Source organism: Teleopsis dalmanni, unplaced genomic scaffold, assembly GCF_002237135.1.
Source record: "Teleopsis dalmanni isolate 2A unplaced genomic scaffold, ASM223713v2 unscaffolded_contig_0094, whole genome shotgun sequence".
Taxonomy (NCBI): Eukaryota; Metazoa; Arthropoda; class Insecta; order Diptera; family Diopsidae; genus Teleopsis; species Teleopsis dalmanni.
Window position 1 is genome coordinate 1 of NW_024031476.1, and position 20,529 is coordinate 20,529.

Genomic DNA, 20,529 nt, shown 5'->3' on the forward strand with positions numbered 1-20,529 from the left:
ATGTTATGGTCGAAGTACTATTTCACTCGCAGAATCTACTTCGATTCTTATATTATTATAGGCTTTAATTATGAAGTTTATTCTCAACTATTTTTGAGATCAGCGGTAACAATGACATACGCCGATATGAGAACACGATAAGAATCATAATCATAATCACAATTTTTCATAAATTGGATATATATTTAAGAATATATATGAAATATGAAGTAACTAATTTTATTAGTAATAATATTATTTTATTAGTAAATCATATATATATAACACATATATTAAATCTCTGTAAAGCCATAACGACCGAGTGTAGAGTAACAATGAAGTACTTAATCAGGCAACAGTTGGTGCGAATGCCTCTTAAAATTTCTTAGAAGCAATTAAAGAGCAAATGTGTAGCTAAGAGTTAAATAAATAAATATTTTGTATTTAGTTAATAATGAATATTTTCGTGTTGTTGATTTTGCTTATTGTAATTGCTTTTTATTTAATTGGTACCATTATAAGGCTAATCACTCAAAATCCCTTGATAATGCTTAGAAGACAAGGTTGGGTAGAACGATAGCAGAATAAGCATTTATTTTTCGTGAATTGAAATCAAAATAGATAAGTAAAAATATTATAATAGTAGAAAAAAATATGCTACGTTTATTGTAAAAATTATTAAGAATAATTTTTTAAAAAATGAAAAATAAATTAATTTCAACAATTTTTATATTTTGCTCATACAATGTGATTTAGGGAAGACTAACTCTGTTTTTTGGAGTGGTCTTAAAATATTGATATCATTGTAAAAAGTACTTAGCAGTTGAAGTGGAAATATCAAGTATATTTAAGTTATGATACAATCAGTGTCAACAATTATATCTAGTATGAATAATTGTAATTAGAAAATTAGAAAAAAAATAAAATATTACAATAAAATTAAAAAAGGAACCAGAGTTCCTTCACCTAGATCTAGACTAGTTTTAATCATTCTCAAATAACTTCTTTCACCTATATCTCACCTATACTCATTTATTAAGTTTTGTTGTTCTTAGATGTAGGTACTTAATTTCTAGGTTTTAATAGTTTTGTGCACAATGAATATCCAAAAAAATTTTTCTCGCTTAAATTTTATAGAAAAATTTGAATAACATGAAAATATCGACACTCTGCAGATATCAATTATTATTATTTTGAGGCTAGTTGAGTCAGTGCACTTGAAAACTTTTACACTCTATTAACTGCGAGATTTCTGCATAACCTCTCTCTACGCTTTGACTGGATTATTTTTTATCAGTTCATCAGACTAAACAATAATTGACCTCAGATCTATATGCCTCCCCGAGAAGCCTGTAACCATTCTGAGATTCGATAACGCGGTGCTAGTAAGCCTGTCAGTGTTTGTAAATAATTTCAGTGCTCTATCCTTTATATATTTTTGATCGGATCAATATTGTGGGTCCCAGAGGATGTCATTCGTCCTAATGTACCATGGTGCATTGAAAAGTTTTCTCAGAGCCCTGGCTTTGTGGAATTTGTAGCTGACGAATAGTAGTATTTAAGGCCTAGCTGAACGCTACACATCCATATAGATGTGACGGTTAAATTATTTGTTTATTTAACAGCTTCCTGTTTTTAGTATTGAGGTTTTTCTTCTTAAATAGCGGTTGAAGGTAACTATTTCTGAAGAAATCAAAACTACAAAACTACTCGTTTGTATTATACATACGTTAAAAACAACATATACCACAAGACTTGTCAGGTTGGTTCCCTTTCAATATAATAGGGGAATCGCACCTTCTCAAAGGAGTGTTGTTGGTGCACTAGATATTTAGGATTTCTACCTTTAAAGTGATTCTTCAGATATCTAGTACATCTGTGCTAGTACAAAGCGCCATTATTTGTACTTAAGACCGCTTTGAAGACTGACACTCCAACATAACCAAACCTAACCTATACTATTATTTTCTGTTAATTAGAAACTTCTCAGTACTTAAATAATACTTAATTTTTCTATTTATTTTATGCATTGAAAAGGTACATTATACTCTAGAAATTTTTATATATACCACGTAATCATGACACCAAGTGACACCAGCTTAAATCCGTGTTTTTGTTATCGCTTGTGTGTGGACTTAATCTGACCCAGAAGGTTGTTGATTACTAATAACAACGAGTTTAACCAGTGGCGTAACTACAGGGAAGCGAATGGAAGCAACGCTTTCGGGCCCCCGAACTTAGGGGACCCCATTATAAATTTATGCATTCATTATTAACATTAAAGAAATTACCAAAACTAGACAATTTTCTTAAAATAAATGAAAACAAAACTGAAGGAGTAAACGATTTAAATGATGCCTTTGCTAATTGTGATACACAGACTTCAAACAGACGATACGAAAATCTTCACAAGCCTAATATACCTTTTTTACACTTTTTCGTGTAAAGGGTATAAAAAGATATTAGGAGGAGCTCCTTAATTATAATTCGCTTATGGGCCTAATAAATGTAGTTACGCCACTGAGTTTAACGTATTCCAAAATTGTGTCGGAAGATAAAACAGAACACATTTCAAAATTTGGGTTTAGTCGCAAATACTAAAGAAAGAACATTAATTAAATAATTAAATTATTTATTATAACTAAATTTGAACAAATGTTTTTTTTTTTATTTGTGTCTGTCAATGAATCTATCAACACGTCTCTTTAGATAACAGCAGTGTAAATCGGTTTTTTATCGAAATGAGAAAAAAATACTGCGTCCAAATTTTACAAAAACAACTCCATATGAATTATGCAAAACTGAATTCCGTTTATTTTATATTGATATATTGAATTACCAAACTACAATTATATTTTCGGTATCAATATCTCTTCGCATTCGTCATAATAGTGTGAATTTTTTAATTCTTTTGTTTTTGGTTCAATGACTTTATGAAATATTTGCGGAGCTGCTCTATATGCACATCTGGTGAACATAAATTTGGTGCTACTTCAGTTGTATTTCGTCATTGGTACGCCAATTTATATAAAAAATTAAGGTTAATGTGTCTGTTATATATTTCCTATCAATATGCACAAATTTTATTTATTACATTATGAAGAATTACCATGTGCAACTAGTGGTTGCAATATTTTCAAAATTTAACACAAAACTTTTTATGTAAAACTTCAACTAATAATTTAATAATTATTCTTTTATACTTACACTATTAAGAGTTTATAATTACAATTTTATTAAAAAAATATTAAAAATAATTATGCAAACTTCTATAGTTTCTATAACTAAAAAACTTCAATGAAAATTCTTATCACTTTCTACAGATTTTTATTATTTTCACTTTGTAGTCGGCTTTTGCAATTATCTACAAATGAAATAAATTTTAATAACAATTCACAATAAATGCGAAGCAACGAAGCAAAACAAAATGCAATAAATTGAATATAACTCGCGCAAATGTCAAGACTGTGAATGGCACACAAACAGTTTTACGGCTTATTTTGCGTTTGTGTTTCACGCTTGTTGTTTAATAAAAAAGAATTTCCATTCTGAACTAAAGTATAATAACGACTAAAGTGTATTAAAATCCTAACATACAAGATGTTAGAAAATACTTATCCTAATTTAGAGAAGTTGTGTAGATTATGCTTGAAGGTGAACGGAGCCATTTACAGCATACATCCAACCAATGATGCCACAACAAATATGTCAATTCCAATGCGTATTATGGCTTGCACTTCTTTGGAAGTCCAAAGAAATGATGATTTACCAAAATACATCTGTGCTGAATGCCGTTATCAATTGGAGAAATCCTATTTACTACGAAAACGTTCGCAAGCAACGGACTCCAAGCTGCGAAAACATCTGCGCTTAATTAATTCGGGTAGGATCAGCCAGTGCTTCATAAAAACCGACGATGATGACGAGGACGAAATTGAATTTGAAGATTCATTAAATTTTATAAAACAAATTGATCATTTAAAATTAAAAGCTGAAGACGAGAGAAGGGCAAATTTAGTGGAAAAAGATGTTGTGAAGAAATTATCGCAATATAAAAAAGAAATATATGAAACATGCAAATCGGAATTGCGAGACGAGGTAAAGGGTGAAGTTAAGCGGGAAATAATTGATGAAGTTCTTGATCAACTTAGATATGACTTGCGCAAGGAGGTAGAGAAGGAATTACGTAAAACTCTATTACCGGAGTGTAAAGCGTTGGTTAAAAACGAAATTCAACAAGAATGTAGAGAACAAGAACGTAAGGAACTGCTGGGTGAATTAGAAGTATTTATTAGTAATAAACGCTTGGGCAAAGACAATGAACCAAATACAAACACTGATTTTGTACCTTATAAAAGACTTAATCCAAAGAGAAATGCTAAAGAGGCAAATGATATTTCGGAAAAAACTATGGTGAAGGCACGACTTCCCAAGCGTTCATTTATTGAACAAAATGCAGCAAAGTCAAACAATAAAATGAAAATATTGGAAAAGTTTAAAGTGGAGGAATCACATTCAAGCGATGATAAAGCAACGCCTTTTTTGATTATAACAGAGAATGATGACAAAATGTCAGATGACGATGATTCCGAGTCGAATTTTTTTATATATGAACCTCATGATAGCAACGACGAAGAAATGTTGGGAGATAATGAAAAAATGTTGGAAAATAATTTAGAAACTGAGAATTTCGAGGAAGTAAATACTGACAATATCATTGAAGAAAATTCTTATGACGAAAGTAAGTAATTCACTTATAGTAGTATATGTTTTATGTAATGTAGCAAATATAATAACATAATATATATATATATATATATATATATATATATATATTATATATATATAATATAAAATATATATAATATAATATATATATATATAATATAATATTTATATAATATATTACATATATAATATATTAAATATATAATATAATATATATATAATATATATTTTTAGACCTGTTCCATAGTTTGTAATTAGTATAAGTATACCAAGTCATTAAAATATTTTTGAAACAATGAGATAAACAGTAATTGTCATTCGTCACATACAAATTTGATAACAAATTAATTTGTCTGCACTCTTTTAACAAAATTGGAAAGAATCTTTCATTTTGATCATGCTCACTCTTCCAAATACTTACCTACAACAGATTAACCTTTTCTAATTCGCGTCATGTACTTCATTTCACTCCTTTGTATTTCTGCTTTTCATATCAACAAATATTGAGTATTATAATCTAAATATTTAAAATAGGTTACATTTAATTTATTTGTTTTTATCAACACATACTATTAGTGAATAGTTTTGCTTTTTAACTAAATTATTCCTAAAAATCTTGCTATAGAAATGCAACTAATTGCCATACAATTAGCAAAAAACTGGTCACAATGCGTTAATTGAGATAGTACGCGTATAATTAGCTGTCAAGTTTTCATTTGAACTGTGTTTTAAATTTTATAAATATTTGTGTACTGTCATAAATTTTGTTTAAAATACATAATTGTCTTGAAAAGTTCTATAAATCCTTAAAGGTCCGTTAATCATGAATATTGATACTTATAATATTGATATGGGTAAAGCTATTGTGTTATTTAGTTTCTTTTTTCAAATATTTTCCTTTAATATTTAATAATAGAAACTGGCGTGATTACGTTAGTCAATAAACAAGTAATGACTGGTGAAGAATGGATCAATACTCCAAACGGTCACAAAACTATTATAATTGGTTATATTTAAATGATTAAAAATATGAATTATTTAACTTTACTTTATTTTATTATAGCTGAAAATGAAAATATTCCGTTGTTATGCTCTGAGGATGATGATATCAATGAAGACGATGATAAGGTGGGAGTTTACAAAATTTTTAAAATGGATGATATTATTGAATTCCAAAACGTAGATAATATTCCAGATATCAAGGTATATCAAAAAAACAAAAACCCGTTAAAAATTTCTTTAATTAAAATATTTTTTCAGAATAAATCAAATAAAACTTACAAAAAGGCTACATTAGTCAATTCTGTTCAAAAAGTTGAAATTAAAGAAACGAAAACCACAACTTCGGCAATTATTCTAAAGACTTTTGAGCATAACGGTTCTCCAGATATACCAAAAACATTTAAATGTAAATCCTGCCCAATGGCATTTTCTACTGAATACGGATTAAATATTCATATGAAAACGCATAGTAAAATTCTAGAAAAGGGCGTTTCATACAAATGCAGTGTTTGTCATGTTATTTTCTCATGCAAAAGTGTTTTGACCCGACATTTTCGCATTCATACCGGTGATCGTCCACATAAGTGTGAGATATGTGGAAAATCTTTTGTACAACGTGAAGTTTTGACACGTCATATGTATGTGCATTCCGGTGAGCGAAAGCATCAATGCACACAATGCGATCGATCGTTCATACAAAAAATTTGTTTAACTCAACATATTAAAAAAGTTCATTCAGCAGTGCCTCATATCCAATACTACAATTGTCATTTGTGTCCAAAACGTTTTAACTATGCCTCCGGACTAAGTCGGCATTTGGGCACTCATTCCGGACTCATTTTTCAATGTACACAATGTGATCGTAAATTCTCGGATCATTCTTCTGTTAAACGACACGTTCAAACTGTACATGGAGAGCCGAAACCCTTGAAAGAAGAGACAGAATCAATAGAAGTGCAAATTAATTGCAATGATGATATCTTGGACTGAAATTAATAATCGTTAATAATTATAAATAACTTATAAATATGTATATTACGAAATTAACACGTTTCTCTGAAATCTGAATTATAATTATGTAAATAAAAATAAAATAACACAGTACATTGTTAGTTTCTTATTTAAATAATAAAACATCGGCATTCTAATTCACATCACATCATCATCTGCAAAACTGACATTCGTTCAATCTCTAGAAGAGAACTTGAGCATCTGACATGTTTTAATTTTTTTTTTTTTGTTTTATGCGTATAATAAGTAGTCAAGACCATTACTAACATTTAGAGCATTACTATTATATAAATATATACGAATATGTTAATTCGATTATATTATTTTAAGTAAGTCTTAAGTTAAAATTATAATTTATATCTAAGCCGACGTGCTCCCTATCGTGATTTTTTTCAATGTTAAATTTTTGATTTCTTTCTTTAGTTAGAAGATATCTTGATAAAAACAAGACATTGGAAACAAAATTTTTCCATTCTGATCCATCTAAAGTCTTATTTTGCATCTTTCCCCATTATCCAAACTACTAATGTTATGTGTGAATTATTAATAATTGCATCAAATACGCTTTCTCATATAGTAATGTCTCCTAGTCTAACTAGGTCATAGTTTAGCCACGTGCTAAACAGTCCCTACGCAGAAATATGTCACTTTTCGATATGTGCGTCACATCCAGCTCTATTTCACATGTAATCACACATTTGAAGTAATATAATAAAAATTAATTGAAGCCGTATTAATCTTTGGCTCGTACCAAATAAAGCGGTTAGATTCTTCCTAAACGCTCAAGTGTGGCTAGTTTCAATTATTATCCCACCCGCACCATAATCTTTCTTTTATCACAAACAATCGTTTTTCTCACTCTACATTTAGTCAATCATATCTCATTACTTGTAAATATGTAGTCTTATTTTAAATAAATTTATGTTTAATTAAAACATTAATTACTGTATTTTATGTATGAATTAAGGTATATTTTTCTTTTTCACTTCTATTCGAATATATTAATGGAAATGCAAAAATATCATAAGAGTCTTATAAAGCATATCTTCATATAAGTGAATATTTCAATTATTTTTATTTAAGTATTTGTTTTAAATTTTAACAACTTTACAATTATGCAAAAATTTATATACTTATTTATTAACAGTATGTTCATATTAACATATATTTGTTTAATAATTTATATAAGATCTAATGTATAAATGTAAAATACATTAAATTGAAATAAAATCAATTTTTAAATTATATAAAAAAATTTTATTTAATGAATATTTAAATAACTACTTTAATGTATACTAAATTGTCGTATGAAGCTTTTGCATTCATTACAAAAGACTCACACTAATAAACATGAAATCAGAATATCTGTATTTTAATTTTGTTAAAAACTAATTTCAAATATAATGTATTAAAATTTAAATTCAAACAAATGCTCCATAACAAGTACAAAATAAATTGTTTTAAAAATGCAACATAATTTTGCCTAAAACAAATATAAACAATATACAATAATAAATATATTTTTATACAATTAATTTATTAATATATATATAATTTTTTTGTCAATATTTAACAATACGAATGATTTCGAAGCATACAATAACATGTAAAATTATTGAATTATTTTATATTTAAAGCAGTTATAAATAAAACTAAACGTCAATCACTCTGGCGTATGTATATATGCAAATAATTTCCTGTTCATTTTCAGTGCTTTATTTTCTTTGCCTAACAACGATATGCAGATCTTTAATACATTTTACTATTTCAGCTGGTTAAAACTAATCTGAATTCGTTAATGAGGAACGTTGTGATTCGAGTGTATTTGTATCATTACGATTTCGCAACATACGTGGTTGACTTGCTGCAAAGTGCGAAAAATCTTTCATCACATCTTTGTAAGTTTCATCTTCTCCGTTACCTTCGTCGTTAAGTCCGATTTCATCGTTAAGACGCGTCAGACGTAAACTACAAATTTTTAAGTAAATATTATTATTATTATTTATATACATAATTATAAACCGAAATGTGTACTAACAGTGTGACAATATCGGCATTACGTTGATCAACTGCAATATCCAAAGGTTTTTTACCATCGTTTGATTCAGTGTCATATTTTGCTTTATGTTTCAATAGTAAATACACTTGTGCGATGTAACCTTTATCTGTAGACATATGCAGTGCACTTAAACCATTATCATCGACTGCGTCAATCGGTACACCATTTAGAAGTAAATATTCGCAAGCCATAACTGAACCCTACAAGAGATGTAAAAAACAATTCATATAATTCATATATGTTAATATGTGTATAACATCAAAAATGTTTTTCACTCACAGACAAAACGGCTTGATGTAGAAAAGTGCGATTGAAATCACTCACATTTCTCCAATGCTTATTAGCACCCAAAGCAAAAGCCATGCACATGACGGGCAAATTATGTACTTTTGACGCTTTATACAACATAAGATTTGCATCTAATTTCGAAAATGGGATTTCATCCAGCACTTCTGGTTCATTTTCGCCTTCTGTAGATTCTTGATCTGAACCAAGAATAGCTGGCATTGAAAGACACTCTGTTGTTAATTCTTCGCCAATAACAAGTAAGTCTTCACGTGATATACTCAACGACATTGAAGGTATATCTAGAGATTCATTATCATCATCCTCATCAGATTTTGAACTGGAACGCTTGCGTTTTCTATGACCACGTCTGCGATACTTTTTCACTGCCCATTTTCGCGCACCTAAAGATAACGTTTTACATAAACTTGTAGTATCTAATTTATGTATGCTACTGCCTTCACCGCCGCCACTATCAATGGATAGTATTTCTGCAGTTTCACTAGCAAGCAACTCATGTGGTTTAGGCATTGCACAAACAAAACGTTTCTCTACATATTTCGCCTTAATCCAAGCCTCTCTTACGCTGATTTCACAGTTCTCTGTCGGCACTTTCAGTTCACAGTGTTCACCAATACGTGCTTCATATATACGATTAATAACATCATTACCCAACTCCATCATGACTTTCACATTTTCCGTCTCCCAAGCATCCAACGTGAGTGAACGTACTTTACTATAATGTACGCCAAGACTACGATGAACACCAGAACATTCAATGCACAATGTGATGCCTAAATTAATGGAAGCCCAACGTGGATCAATGCCACGACAATCACAACACTTTGAATTGCCTGGTATTTTTAAAAATTGCTCCCAGTGTCTATAGATTAAAGAAATCCAATACATTAATAATAAGTAATATATGCTTTTAATAATTAACTTACATTTTTCGCTTGGAATTTAATGCATTTGCCGCTAACGATGAATGTGGTCTGGAATTTTGACTATCATGTTGTATTGCTGCACCTATGCTCTTTTGTAAAGCGGAAATCCATAGTGTAAGCATATCAGCCGAATCAGCTTGTAGTATGTGAGATCTAGTTGTTAATTAATTATTAATTTTTTTTTTTTCATTTAATTAAGCATAATAAATATAATTGATTTACTTTGTTGGTGAGATAACCTCAAAGCAGAAACGCTTTAATTATTAATTAATTAATTATTAAATTAATTATAATTCGCTTATGGGCCTAATAAATGTAGTTACGCCACTGAGTTTAACGTATTCCAAAATTGTGTCGGAAGATAAAACAGAACACATTTCAAAATTTGGGTTTAGTCGCAAATACTAAAGAAAGAACATTAATTAAATAATTAAATTATTTATTATAACTAAATTTGAACAAATGTTTTTTTTTTTATTTGTGTCTGTCAATGAATCTATCAACACGTCTCTTTAGATAACAGCAGTGTAAATCGGTTTTTTATCGAAATGAGAAAAAAATACTGCGTCCAAATTTTACAAAAACAACTCCATATGAATTATGCAAAACTGAATTCCGTTTATTTTATATTGATATATTGAATTACCAAACTACAATTATATTTTCGGTATCAATATCTCTTCGCATTCGTCATAATAGTGTGAATTTTTTAATTCTTTTGTTTTTGGTTCAATGACTTTATGAAATATTTGCGGAGCTGCTCTATATGCACATCTGGTGAACATAAATTTGGTGCTACTTCAGTTGTATTTCGTCATTGGTACGCCAATTTATATAAAAAATTAAGGTTAATGTGTCTGTTATATATTTCCTATCAATATGCACAAATTTTATTTATTACATTATGAAGAATTACCATGTGCAACTAGTGGTTGCAATATTTTCAAAATTTAACACAAAACTTTTTATGTAAAACTTCAACTAATAATTTAATAATTATTCTTTTATACTTACACTATTAAGAGTTTATAATTACAATTTTATTAAAAAAATATTAAAAATAATTATGCAAACTTCTATAGTTTCTATAACTAAAAAACTTCAATGAAAATTCTTATCACTTTCTACAGATTTTTATTATTTTCACTTTGTAGTCGGCTTTTGCAATTATCTACAAATGAAATAAATTTTAATAACAATTCACAATAAATGCGAAGCAACGAAGCAAAACAAAATGCAATAAATTGAATATAACTCGCGCAAATGTCAAGACTGTGAATGGCACACAAACAGTTTTACGGCTTATTTTGCGTTTGTGTTTCACGCTTGTTGTTTAATAAAAAAGAATTTCCATTCTGAACTAAAGTATAATAACGACTAAAGTGTATTAAAATCCTAACATACAAGATGTTAGAAAATACTTATCCTAATTTAGAGAAGTTGTGTAGATTATGCTTGAAGGTGAACGGAGCCATTTACAGCATACATCCAACCAATGATGCCACAACAAATATGTCAATTCCAATGCGTATTATGGCTTGCACTTCTTTGGAAGTCCAAAGAAATGATGATTTACCAAAATACATCTGTGCTGAATGCCGTTATCAATTGGAGAAATCCTATTTACTACGAAAACGTTCGCAAGCAACGGACTCCAAGCTGCGAAAACATCTGCGCTTAATTAATTCGGGTAGGATCAGCCAGTGCTTCATAAAAACCGACGATGATGACGAGGACGAAATTGAATTTGAAGATTCATTAAATTTTATAAAACAAATTGATCATTTAAAATTAAAAGCTGAAGACGAGAGAAGGGCAAATTTAGTGGAAAAAGATGTTGTGAAGAAATTATCGCAATATAAAAAAGAAATATATGAAACATGCAAATCGGAATTGCGAGACGAGGTAAAGGGTGAAGTTAAGCGGGAAATAATTGATGAAGTTCTTGATCAACTTAGATATGACTTGCGCAAGGAGGTAGAGAAGGAATTACGTAAAACTCTATTACCGGAGTGTAAAGCGTTGGTTAAAAACGAAATTCAACAAGAATGTAGAGAACAAGAACGTAAGGAACTGCTGGGTGAATTAGAAGTATTTATTAGTAATAAACGCTTGGGCAAAGACAATGAACCAAATACAAACACTGATTTTGTACCTTATAAAAGACTTAATCCAAAGAGAAATGCTAAAGAGGCAAATGATATTTCGGAAAAAACTATGGTGAAGGCACGACTTCCCAAGCGTTCATTTATTGAACAAAATGCAGCAAAGTCAAACAATAAAATGAAAATATTGGAAAAGTTTAAAGTGGAGGAATCACATTCAAGCGATGATAAAGCAACGCCTTTTTTGATTATAACAGAGAATGATGACAAAATGTCAGATGACGATGATTCCGAGTCGAATTTTTTTATATATGAACCTCATGATAGCAACGACGAAGAAATGTTGGGAGATAATGAAAAAATGTTGGAAAATAATTTAGAAACTGAGAATTTCGAGGAAGTAAATACTGACAATATCATTGAAGAAAATTCTTATGACGAAAGTAAGTAATTCACTTATAGTAGTATATGTTTTATGTAATGTAGCAAATATAAAAACATAATATATATATATATATATATATATATATATATATATAATATAATATATACATATATATATAATATAATATATATATATAATATAAAATATATATAATATAATATATATATATATAATATAATATTTATATAATATATTACATATATAATATATTAAATATATAATATAATATATATATAATATATATTTTTAGACCTGTTCCATAGTTTGTAATTAGTATAAGTATACCAAGTCATTAAAATATTTTTGAAACAATGAGATAAACAGTAATTGTCATTCGTCACATACAAATTTGATAACAAATTAATTTGTCTGCACTCTTTTAACAAAATTGGAAAGAATCTTTCATTTTGATCATGCTCACTCTTCCAAATACTTACCTACAACAGATTAACCTTTTCTAATTCGCGTCATGTACTTCATTTCACTCCTTTGTATTTCTGCTTTTCATATCAACAAATATTGAGTATTATAATCTAAATATTTAAAATAGGTTACATTTAATTTATTTGTTTTTATCAACACATACTATTAGTGAATAGTTTTGCTTTTTAACTAAATTATTCCTAAAAATCTTGCTATAGAAATGCAACTAATTGCCATACAATTAGCAAAAAACTGGTCACAATGCGTTAATTGAGATAGTACGCGTATAATTAGCTGTCAAGTTTTCATTTGAACTGTGTTTTAAATTTTATAAATATTTGTGTACTGTCATAAATTTTGTTTAAAATACATAATTGTCTTGAAAAGTTCTATAAATCCTTAAAGGTCCGTTAATCATGAATATTGATACTTATAATATTGATATGGGTAAAGCTATTGTGTTATTTAGTTTCTTTTTTCAAATATTTTCCTTTAATATTTAATAATAGAAACTGGCGTGATTACGTTAGTCAATAAACAAGTAATGACTGGTGAAGAATGGATCAATACTCCAAACGGTCACAAAACTATTATAATTGGTTATATTTAAATGATTAAAAATATGAATTATTTAACTTTACTTTATTTTATTATAGCTGAAAATGAAAATATTCCGTTGTTATGCTCTGAGGATGATGATATCAATGAAGACGATGATAAGGTGGGAGTTTACAAAATTTTTAAAATGGATGATATTATTGAATTCCAAAACGTAGATAATATTCCAGATATCAAGGTATATCAAAAAAACAAAAACCCGTTAAAAATTTCTTTAATTAAAATATTTTTTCAGAATAAATCAAATAAAACTTACAAAAAGGCTACATTAGTCAATTCTGTTCAAAAAGTTGAAATTAAAGAAACGAAAACCACAACTTCGGCAATTATTCTAAAGACTTTTGAGCATAACGGTTCTCCAGATATACCAAAAACATTTAAATGTAAATCCTGCCCAATGGCATTTTCTACTGAATACGGATTAAATATTCATATGAAAACGCATAGTAAAATTCTAGAAAAGGGCGTTTCATACAAATGCAGTGTTTGTCATGTTATTTTCTCATGCAAAAGTGTTTTGACCCGACATTTTCGCATTCATACCGGTGATCGTCCACATAAGTGTGAGATATGTGGAAAATCTTTTGTACAACGTGAAGTTTTGACACGTCATATGTATGTGCATTCCGGTGAGCGAAAGCATCAATGCACACAATGCGATCGATCGTTCATACAAAAAATTTGTTTAACTCAACATATTAAAAAAGTTCATTCAGCAGTGCCTCATATCCAATACTACAATTGTCATTTGTGTCCAAAACGTTTTAACTATGCCTCCGGACTAAGTCGGCATTTGGGCACTCATTCCGGACTCATTTTTCAATGTACACAATGTGATCGTAAATTCTCGGATCATTCTTCTGTTAAACGACACGTTCAAACTGTACATGGAGAGCCGAAACCCTTGAAAGAAGAGACAGAATCAATAGAAGTGCAAATTAATTGCAATGATGATATCTTGGACTGAAATTAATAATCGTTAATAATTATAAATAACTTATAAATATGTATATTACGAAATTAACACGTTTCTCTGAAATCTGAATTATAATTATGTAAATAAAAATAAAATAACACAGTACATTGTTAGTTTCTTATTTAAATAATAAAACATCGGCATTCTAATTCACATCACATCATCATCTGCAAAACTGACATTCGTTCAATCTCTAGAAGAGAACTTGAGCATCTGACATGTTTTAATTTTTTTTTTTTGTTTTATGCGTATAATAAGTAGTCAAGACCATTACTAACATTTAGAGCATTACTATTATATAAATATATACGAATATGTTAATTCGATTATATTATTTTAAGTAAGTCTTAAGTTAAAATTATAATTTATATCTAAGCCGACGTGCTCCCTATCGTGATTTTTTTCAATGTTAAATTTTTGATTTCTTTCTTTAGTTAGAAGATATCTTGATAAAAACAAGACATTGGAAACAAAATTTTTCCATTCTGATCCATCTAAAGTCTTATTTTGCATCTTTCCCCATTATCCAAACTACTAATGTTATGTGTGAATTATTAATAATTGCATCAAATACGCTTTCTCATATAGTAATGTCTCCTAGTCTAACTAGGTCATAGTTTAGCCACGTGCTAAACAGTCCCTACGCAGAAATATGTCACTTTTCGATATGTGCGTCACATCCAGCTCTATTTCACATGTAATCACACATTTGAAGTAATATAATAAAAATTAATTGAAGCCGTATTAATCTTTGGCTCGTACCAAATAAAGCGGTTAGATTCTTCCTAAACGCTCAAGTGTGGCTAGTTTCAATTATTATCCCACCCGCACCATAATCTTTCTTTTATCACAAACAATCGTTTTTCTCACTCTACATTTAGTCAATCATATCTCATTACTTGTAAATATGTAGTCTTATTTTAAATAAATTTATGTTTAATTAAAACATTAATTACTGTATTTTATGTATGAATTAAGGTATATTTTTCTTTTTCACTTCTATTCGAATATATTAATGGAAATGCAAAAATATCATAAGAGTCTTATAAAGCATATCTTCATATAAGTGAATATTTCAATTATTTTTATTTAAGTATTTGTTTTAAATTTTAACAACTTTACAATTATGCAAAAATTTATATACTTATTTATTAACAGTATGTTCATATTAACATATATTTGTTTAATAATTTATATAAGATCTAATGTATAAATGTAAAATACATTAAATTGAAATAAAATCAATTTTTAAATTATATAAAAAAATTTTATTTAATGAATATTTAAATAACTACTTTAATGTATACTAAATTGTCGTATGAAGCTTTTGCATTCATTACAAAAGACTCACACTAATAAACATGAAATCAGAATATCTGTATTTTAATTTTGTTAAAAACTAATTTCAAATATAATGTATTAAAATTTAAATTCAAACAAATGCTCCATAACAAGTACAAAATAAATTGTTTTAAAAATGCAACATAATTTTGCCTAAAACAAATATAAACAATATACAATAATAAATATATTTTTATACAATTAATTTATTAATATATATATAATTTTTTTGTCAATATTTAACAATACGAATGATTTCGAAGCATACAATAACATGTAAAATTATTGAATTATTTTATATTTAAAGCAGTTATAAATAAAACTAAACGTCAATCACTCTGGCGTATGTATATATGCAAATAATTTCCTGTTCATTTTCAGTGCTTTATTTTCTTTGCCTAACAACGATATGCAGATCTTTAATACATTTTACTATTTCAGCTGGTTAAAACTAATCTGAATTCGTTAATGAGGAACGTTGTGATTCGAGTGTATTTGTATCATTACGATTTCGCAACATACGTGGTTGACTTGCTGCAAAGTGCGAAAAATCTTTCATCACATCTTTGTAAGTTTCATCTTCTCCGTTACCTTCGTCGTTAAGTCCGATTTCATCGTTAAGACGCGTCAGACGTAAACTACAAATTTTTAAGTAAATATTATTATTATTATTTATATACATAATTATAAACCGAAATGTGTACTAACAGTGTGACAATATCGGCATTACGTTGATCAACTGCAATATCCAAAGGTTTTTTACCATCGTTTGATTCAGTGTCATATTTTGCTTTATGTTTCAATAGTAAATACACTTGTGCGATGTAACCTTTATCTGTAGACATATGCAGTGCACTTAAACCATTATCATCGACTGCGTCAATCGGTACACCATTTAGAAGTAAATATTCGCAAGCCATAACTGAACCCTACAAGAGATGTAAAAAACAATTCATATAATTCATATATGTTAATATGTGTATAACATCAAAAATGTTTTTCACTCACAGACAAAACGGCTTGATGTAGAAAAGTGCGATTGAAATCACTCACATTTCTCCAATGCTTATTAGCACCCAAAGCAAAAGCCATGCACATGACGGGCAAATTATGTACTTTTGACGCTTTATACAACATAAGATTTGCATCTAATTTCGAAAATGGGATTTCATCCAGCACTTCTGGTTCATTTTCGCCTTCTGTAGATTCTTGATCTGAACCAAGAATAGCTGGCATTGAAAGACACTCTGTTGTTAATTCTTCGCCAATAACAAGTAAGTCTTCACGTGATATACTCAACGACATTGAAGGTATATCTAGAGATTCATTATCATCATCCTCATCAGATTTTGAACTGGAACGCTTGCGTTTTCTATGACCACGTCTGCGATACTTTTTCACTGCCCATTTTCGCGCACCTAAAGATAACGTTTTACATAAACTTGTAGTATCTAATTTATGTATGCTACTGCCTTCACCGCCGCCACTATCAATGGATAGTATTTCTGCAGTTTCACTAGCAAGCAACTCATGTGGTTTAGGCATTGCACAAACAAAACGTTTCTCTACATATTTCGCCTTAATCCAAGCCTCTCTTACGCTGATTTCACAGTTCTCTGTCGGCACTTTCAGTTCACAGTGTTCACCAATACGTGCTTCATATATACGATTAATAACATCATTACCCAACTCCATCATGACTTTCACATTTTCCGTCTCCCAAGCATCCAACGTGAGTGAACGTACTTTACTATAATGTACGCCAAGACTACGATGAACACCAGAACATTCAATGCACAATGTGATGCCTAAATTAATGGAAGCCCAACGTGGATCAATGCCACGACAATCACAACACTTTGAATTGCCTGGTATTTTTAAAAATTGCTCCCAGTGTCTATAGATTAAAGAAATCCAATACATTAATAATAAGTAATATATGCTTTTAATAATTAACTTACATTTTTCGCTTGGAATTTAATGCATTTGCCGCTAACGATGAATGTGGTCTGGAATTTTGACTATCATGTTGTATTGCTGCACCTATGCTCTTTTGTAAAGCGGAAATCCATAGTGTAAGCATATCAGCCGAATCAGCTTGTAGTATGTGAGATCTAGTTGTTAATTAATTATTAATTTTTTTTTTTTCATTTAATTAAGCATAATAAATATAATTGATTTACTTTGTTGGTGAGATAACCTCAAAGCAGAAACGCTTTAATTATTAATTAATTAATTATTAAATTAATTATAATTCGCTTATGGGCCTAATAAATGTAGTTACGCCACTGAGTTTAACGTATTCCAAAATTGTGTCGGAAGATAAAACAGAACACATTTCAAAATTTGGGTTTAGTCGCAAATACTAAAGAAAGAACATTAATTAAATAATTAAATTATTTATTATAACTAAATTTGAACAAATGTTTTTTTTTTTATTTGTGTCTGTCAATGAATCTATCAACACGTCTCTTTAGATAACAGCAGTGTAAATCGGTTTTTTATCGAAATGAGAAAAAAATACTGCGTCCAAATTTTACAAAAACAACTCCATATGAATTATGCAAAACTGAATTCCGTTTATTTTATATTGATATATTGAATTACCAAACTACAATTATATTTTCGGTATCAATATCTCTTCGCATTCGTCATAATAGTGTGAATTTTTTAATTCTTTTGTTTTTGGTTCAATGACTTTATGAAATATTTGCGGAGCTGCTCTATATGCACATCTGGTGAACATAAATTTGGTGCTACTTCAGTTGTATTTCGTCATTGGTACGCCAATTTATATAAAAAATTAAGGTTAATGTGTCTGTTATATATTTCCTATCAATATGCACAAATTTTATTTATTACATTATGAAGAATTACCATGTGCAACTAGTGGTTGCAATATTTTCAAAATTTAACACAAAACTTTTTATGTAAAACTTCAACTAATAATTTAATAATTATTCTTTTATACTTACACTATTAAGAGTTTATAATTACAATTTTATTAAAAAAATATTAAAAATAATTATGCAAACTTCTATAGTTTCTATAACTAAAAAACTTCAATGAAAATTCTTATCACTTTCTACAGATTTTTATTATTTTCACTTTGTAGTCGGCTTTTGCAATTATCTACAAATGAAATAAATTTTAATAACAATTCACAATAAATGCGAAGCAACGAAGCAAAACAAAATGCAATAAATTGAATATAACTCGCGCAAATGTCAAGACTGTGAATGGCACACAAACAGTTTTACGGCTTATTTTGCGTTTGTGTTTCACGCTTGTTGTTTAATAAAAAAGAATTTCCATTCTGAACTAAAGTATAATAACGACTAAAGTGTATTAAAATCCTAACATACAAGATGTTAGAAAATACTTATCCTAATTTAGAGAAGTTGTGTAGATTATGCTTGAAGGTGAACGGAGCCATTTACAGCATACATCCAACCAATGATGCCACAACAAATATGTCAATTCCAATGCGTATTATGGCTTGCACTTCTTTGGAAGTCCAAAGAAATGATGATTTACCAAAATACATCTGTGCTGAATGCCGTTATCAATTGGAGAAATCCTATTTACTACGAAAACGTTCGCAAGCAACGGACTCCAAGCTGCGAAAACATCTGCGCTTAATTAATTCGGGTAGGATCAGCCAGTGCTTCATAAAAACCGACGATGATGACGAGGACGAAATTGAATTTGAAGATTCATTAAATTTTATAAAACAAATTGATCATTTAAAATTAAAAGCTGAAGACGAGAGAAGGGCAAATTTAGTGGAAAAAGATGTTGTGAAGAAATTATCGCAATATAAAAAAGAAATATATGAAACATGCAAATCGGAATTGCGAGACGAGGTAAAGGGTGAAGTTAAGCGGGAAATAATTGATGAAGTTCTTGATCAACTTAGATATGACTTGCGCAAGGAGGTAGAGAAGGAATTACGTAAAACTCTATTACCGGAGTGTAAAGCGTTGGTTAAAAACGAAATTCAACAAGAATGTAGAGAACAAGAACGTAAGGAACTGCTGGGTGAATTAGAAGTATTTATTAGTAATAAACGCTTGGGCAAAGACAATGAACCAAATACAAACACTGATTTTGTACCTTATAAAAGACTTAATCCAAAGAGAAATGCTAAAGAGGCAAATGATATTTCGGAAAAAACTATGGTGAAGGCACGACTTCCCAAGCGTTCATTTATTGAACAAAATGCAGCAAAGTCAAACAATAAAATGAAAATATTGGAAAAGTTTAAAGTGGAGGAATCACATTCAAGCGATGATAAAGCAACGCCTTTTTTGATTATAACAGAGAATGATGACAAAATGTCAGATGACGATGATTCCGAGTCGAATTTTTTTATATATGAACCTCATGATAGCAACGACGAAGAAATGTTGGGAGATAATGAAAAAATGTTGGAAAATAATTTAGAAACTGAGAATTTCGAGGAAGTAAATACTGACAATATCATTGAAGAAAATTCTTATGACGAAAGTAAGTAATTCACTTATAGTAGTATATGTTTTATGTAATGTAGCAAATATAATAACATAATATATATATATATATATATATATATATATATATATAATATA

At 29.0% G+C, this 20,529-nt stretch overlaps 5 protein-coding genes across 10 annotated transcripts; 3 read left to right on the forward strand and 2 right to left on the reverse strand.

The window, feature by feature from the left end:
• The first annotated feature begins 2,840 nt into the window (after nucleotides 1-2,840).
• Nucleotides 2,841-6,812, forward strand: LOC119663038 (zinc finger protein 483-like). The gene is made up of 4 exons (XM_038072703.1): nucleotides 2,841-2,992; nucleotides 3,303-4,720; nucleotides 5,771-5,910; nucleotides 5,968-6,812. The coding sequence occupies exons 2-4, from the start codon at nucleotides 3,580-3,582 to the stop codon at nucleotides 6,697-6,699; spliced, it is 2,013 nt and encodes a 670-aa protein (XP_037928631.1). The 5' UTR covers nucleotides 2,841-2,992; nucleotides 3,303-3,579; the 3' UTR covers nucleotides 6,700-6,812.
• A 1,470-nt stretch (nucleotides 6,813-8,282) lies between these two features.
• LOC119663036 (arf-GAP with coiled-coil, ANK repeat and PH domain-containing protein 1-like) lies at nucleotides 8,283-13,088 on the reverse strand. 4 transcript variants are annotated; one of them, XM_038072699.1, is made up of 6 exons: nucleotides 10,234-10,530; nucleotides 10,012-10,164; nucleotides 9,523-9,947; nucleotides 9,059-9,468; nucleotides 8,759-8,979; nucleotides 8,283-8,688 (listed from the first exon to the last, which is right to left on the reverse strand). In XM_038072699.1, the coding sequence occupies exons 2-6, from the start codon at nucleotides 10,131-10,133 to the stop codon at nucleotides 8,502-8,504; spliced, it is 1,365 nt and encodes a 454-aa protein (XP_037928627.1). In that variant the 5' UTR covers nucleotides 10,134-10,164; nucleotides 10,234-10,530; the 3' UTR covers nucleotides 8,283-8,501. The 4 variants fall into 4 exon arrangements, with proteins under 4 accessions (XP_037928627.1, XP_037928625.1, XP_037928626.1 ...); XM_038072697.1 differs by lacking the exon at nucleotides 10,234-10,530 and adding an exon at nucleotides 12,999-13,088 and having other exon boundaries at nucleotides 9,059-9,947; XM_038072698.1 differs by lacking the exon at nucleotides 10,234-10,530 and adding an exon at nucleotides 11,026-11,148 and having other exon boundaries at nucleotides 9,059-9,947.
• On the forward strand, nucleotides 11,234-14,682 carry LOC119663035 (zinc finger protein 483-like). The gene is made up of 3 exons (XM_038072695.1): nucleotides 11,234-12,559; nucleotides 13,641-13,780; nucleotides 13,838-14,682. Exons 1-3 carry the CDS (start codon nucleotides 11,419-11,421, stop codon nucleotides 14,567-14,569), a joined length of 2,013 nt encoding a protein of 670 aa, XP_037928623.1. The 5' UTR covers nucleotides 11,234-11,418; the 3' UTR covers nucleotides 14,570-14,682.
• Nucleotides 14,683-16,151: 1,469 nt separating this feature from the next.
• On the reverse strand, nucleotides 16,152-19,017 carry LOC119663037 (arf-GAP with coiled-coil, ANK repeat and PH domain-containing protein 1-like). 3 transcript variants are annotated; one of them, XM_038072702.1, is made up of 6 exons: nucleotides 18,103-18,399; nucleotides 17,881-18,033; nucleotides 17,392-17,816; nucleotides 16,928-17,337; nucleotides 16,628-16,848; nucleotides 16,152-16,557 (listed from the first exon to the last, which is right to left on the reverse strand). In XM_038072702.1, exons 2-6 carry the CDS (start codon nucleotides 18,000-18,002, stop codon nucleotides 16,371-16,373), a joined length of 1,365 nt encoding a protein of 454 aa, XP_037928630.1. In that variant the 5' UTR covers nucleotides 18,003-18,033; nucleotides 18,103-18,399; the 3' UTR covers nucleotides 16,152-16,370. The 3 variants fall into 3 exon arrangements, with proteins under 3 accessions (XP_037928630.1, XP_037928629.1, XP_037928628.1); XM_038072701.1 differs by lacking the exon at nucleotides 18,103-18,399 and adding an exon at nucleotides 18,895-19,017 and having other exon boundaries at nucleotides 16,928-17,816; XM_038072700.1 differs by having other exon boundaries at nucleotides 16,928-17,816.
• Nucleotides 19,018-19,102: 85 nt separating this feature from the next.
• On the forward strand, nucleotides 19,103-20,428 carry LOC119663040 (the record flags this gene model as incomplete). Its single annotated transcript, XM_038072704.1, has 1 exon — nucleotides 19,103-20,428. A coding segment is annotated over exon 1 (1,141 nt), but the record flags the coding sequence as incomplete, so codon positions are not given.
• Nucleotides 20,429-20,529: the final 101 nt, after the last annotated feature.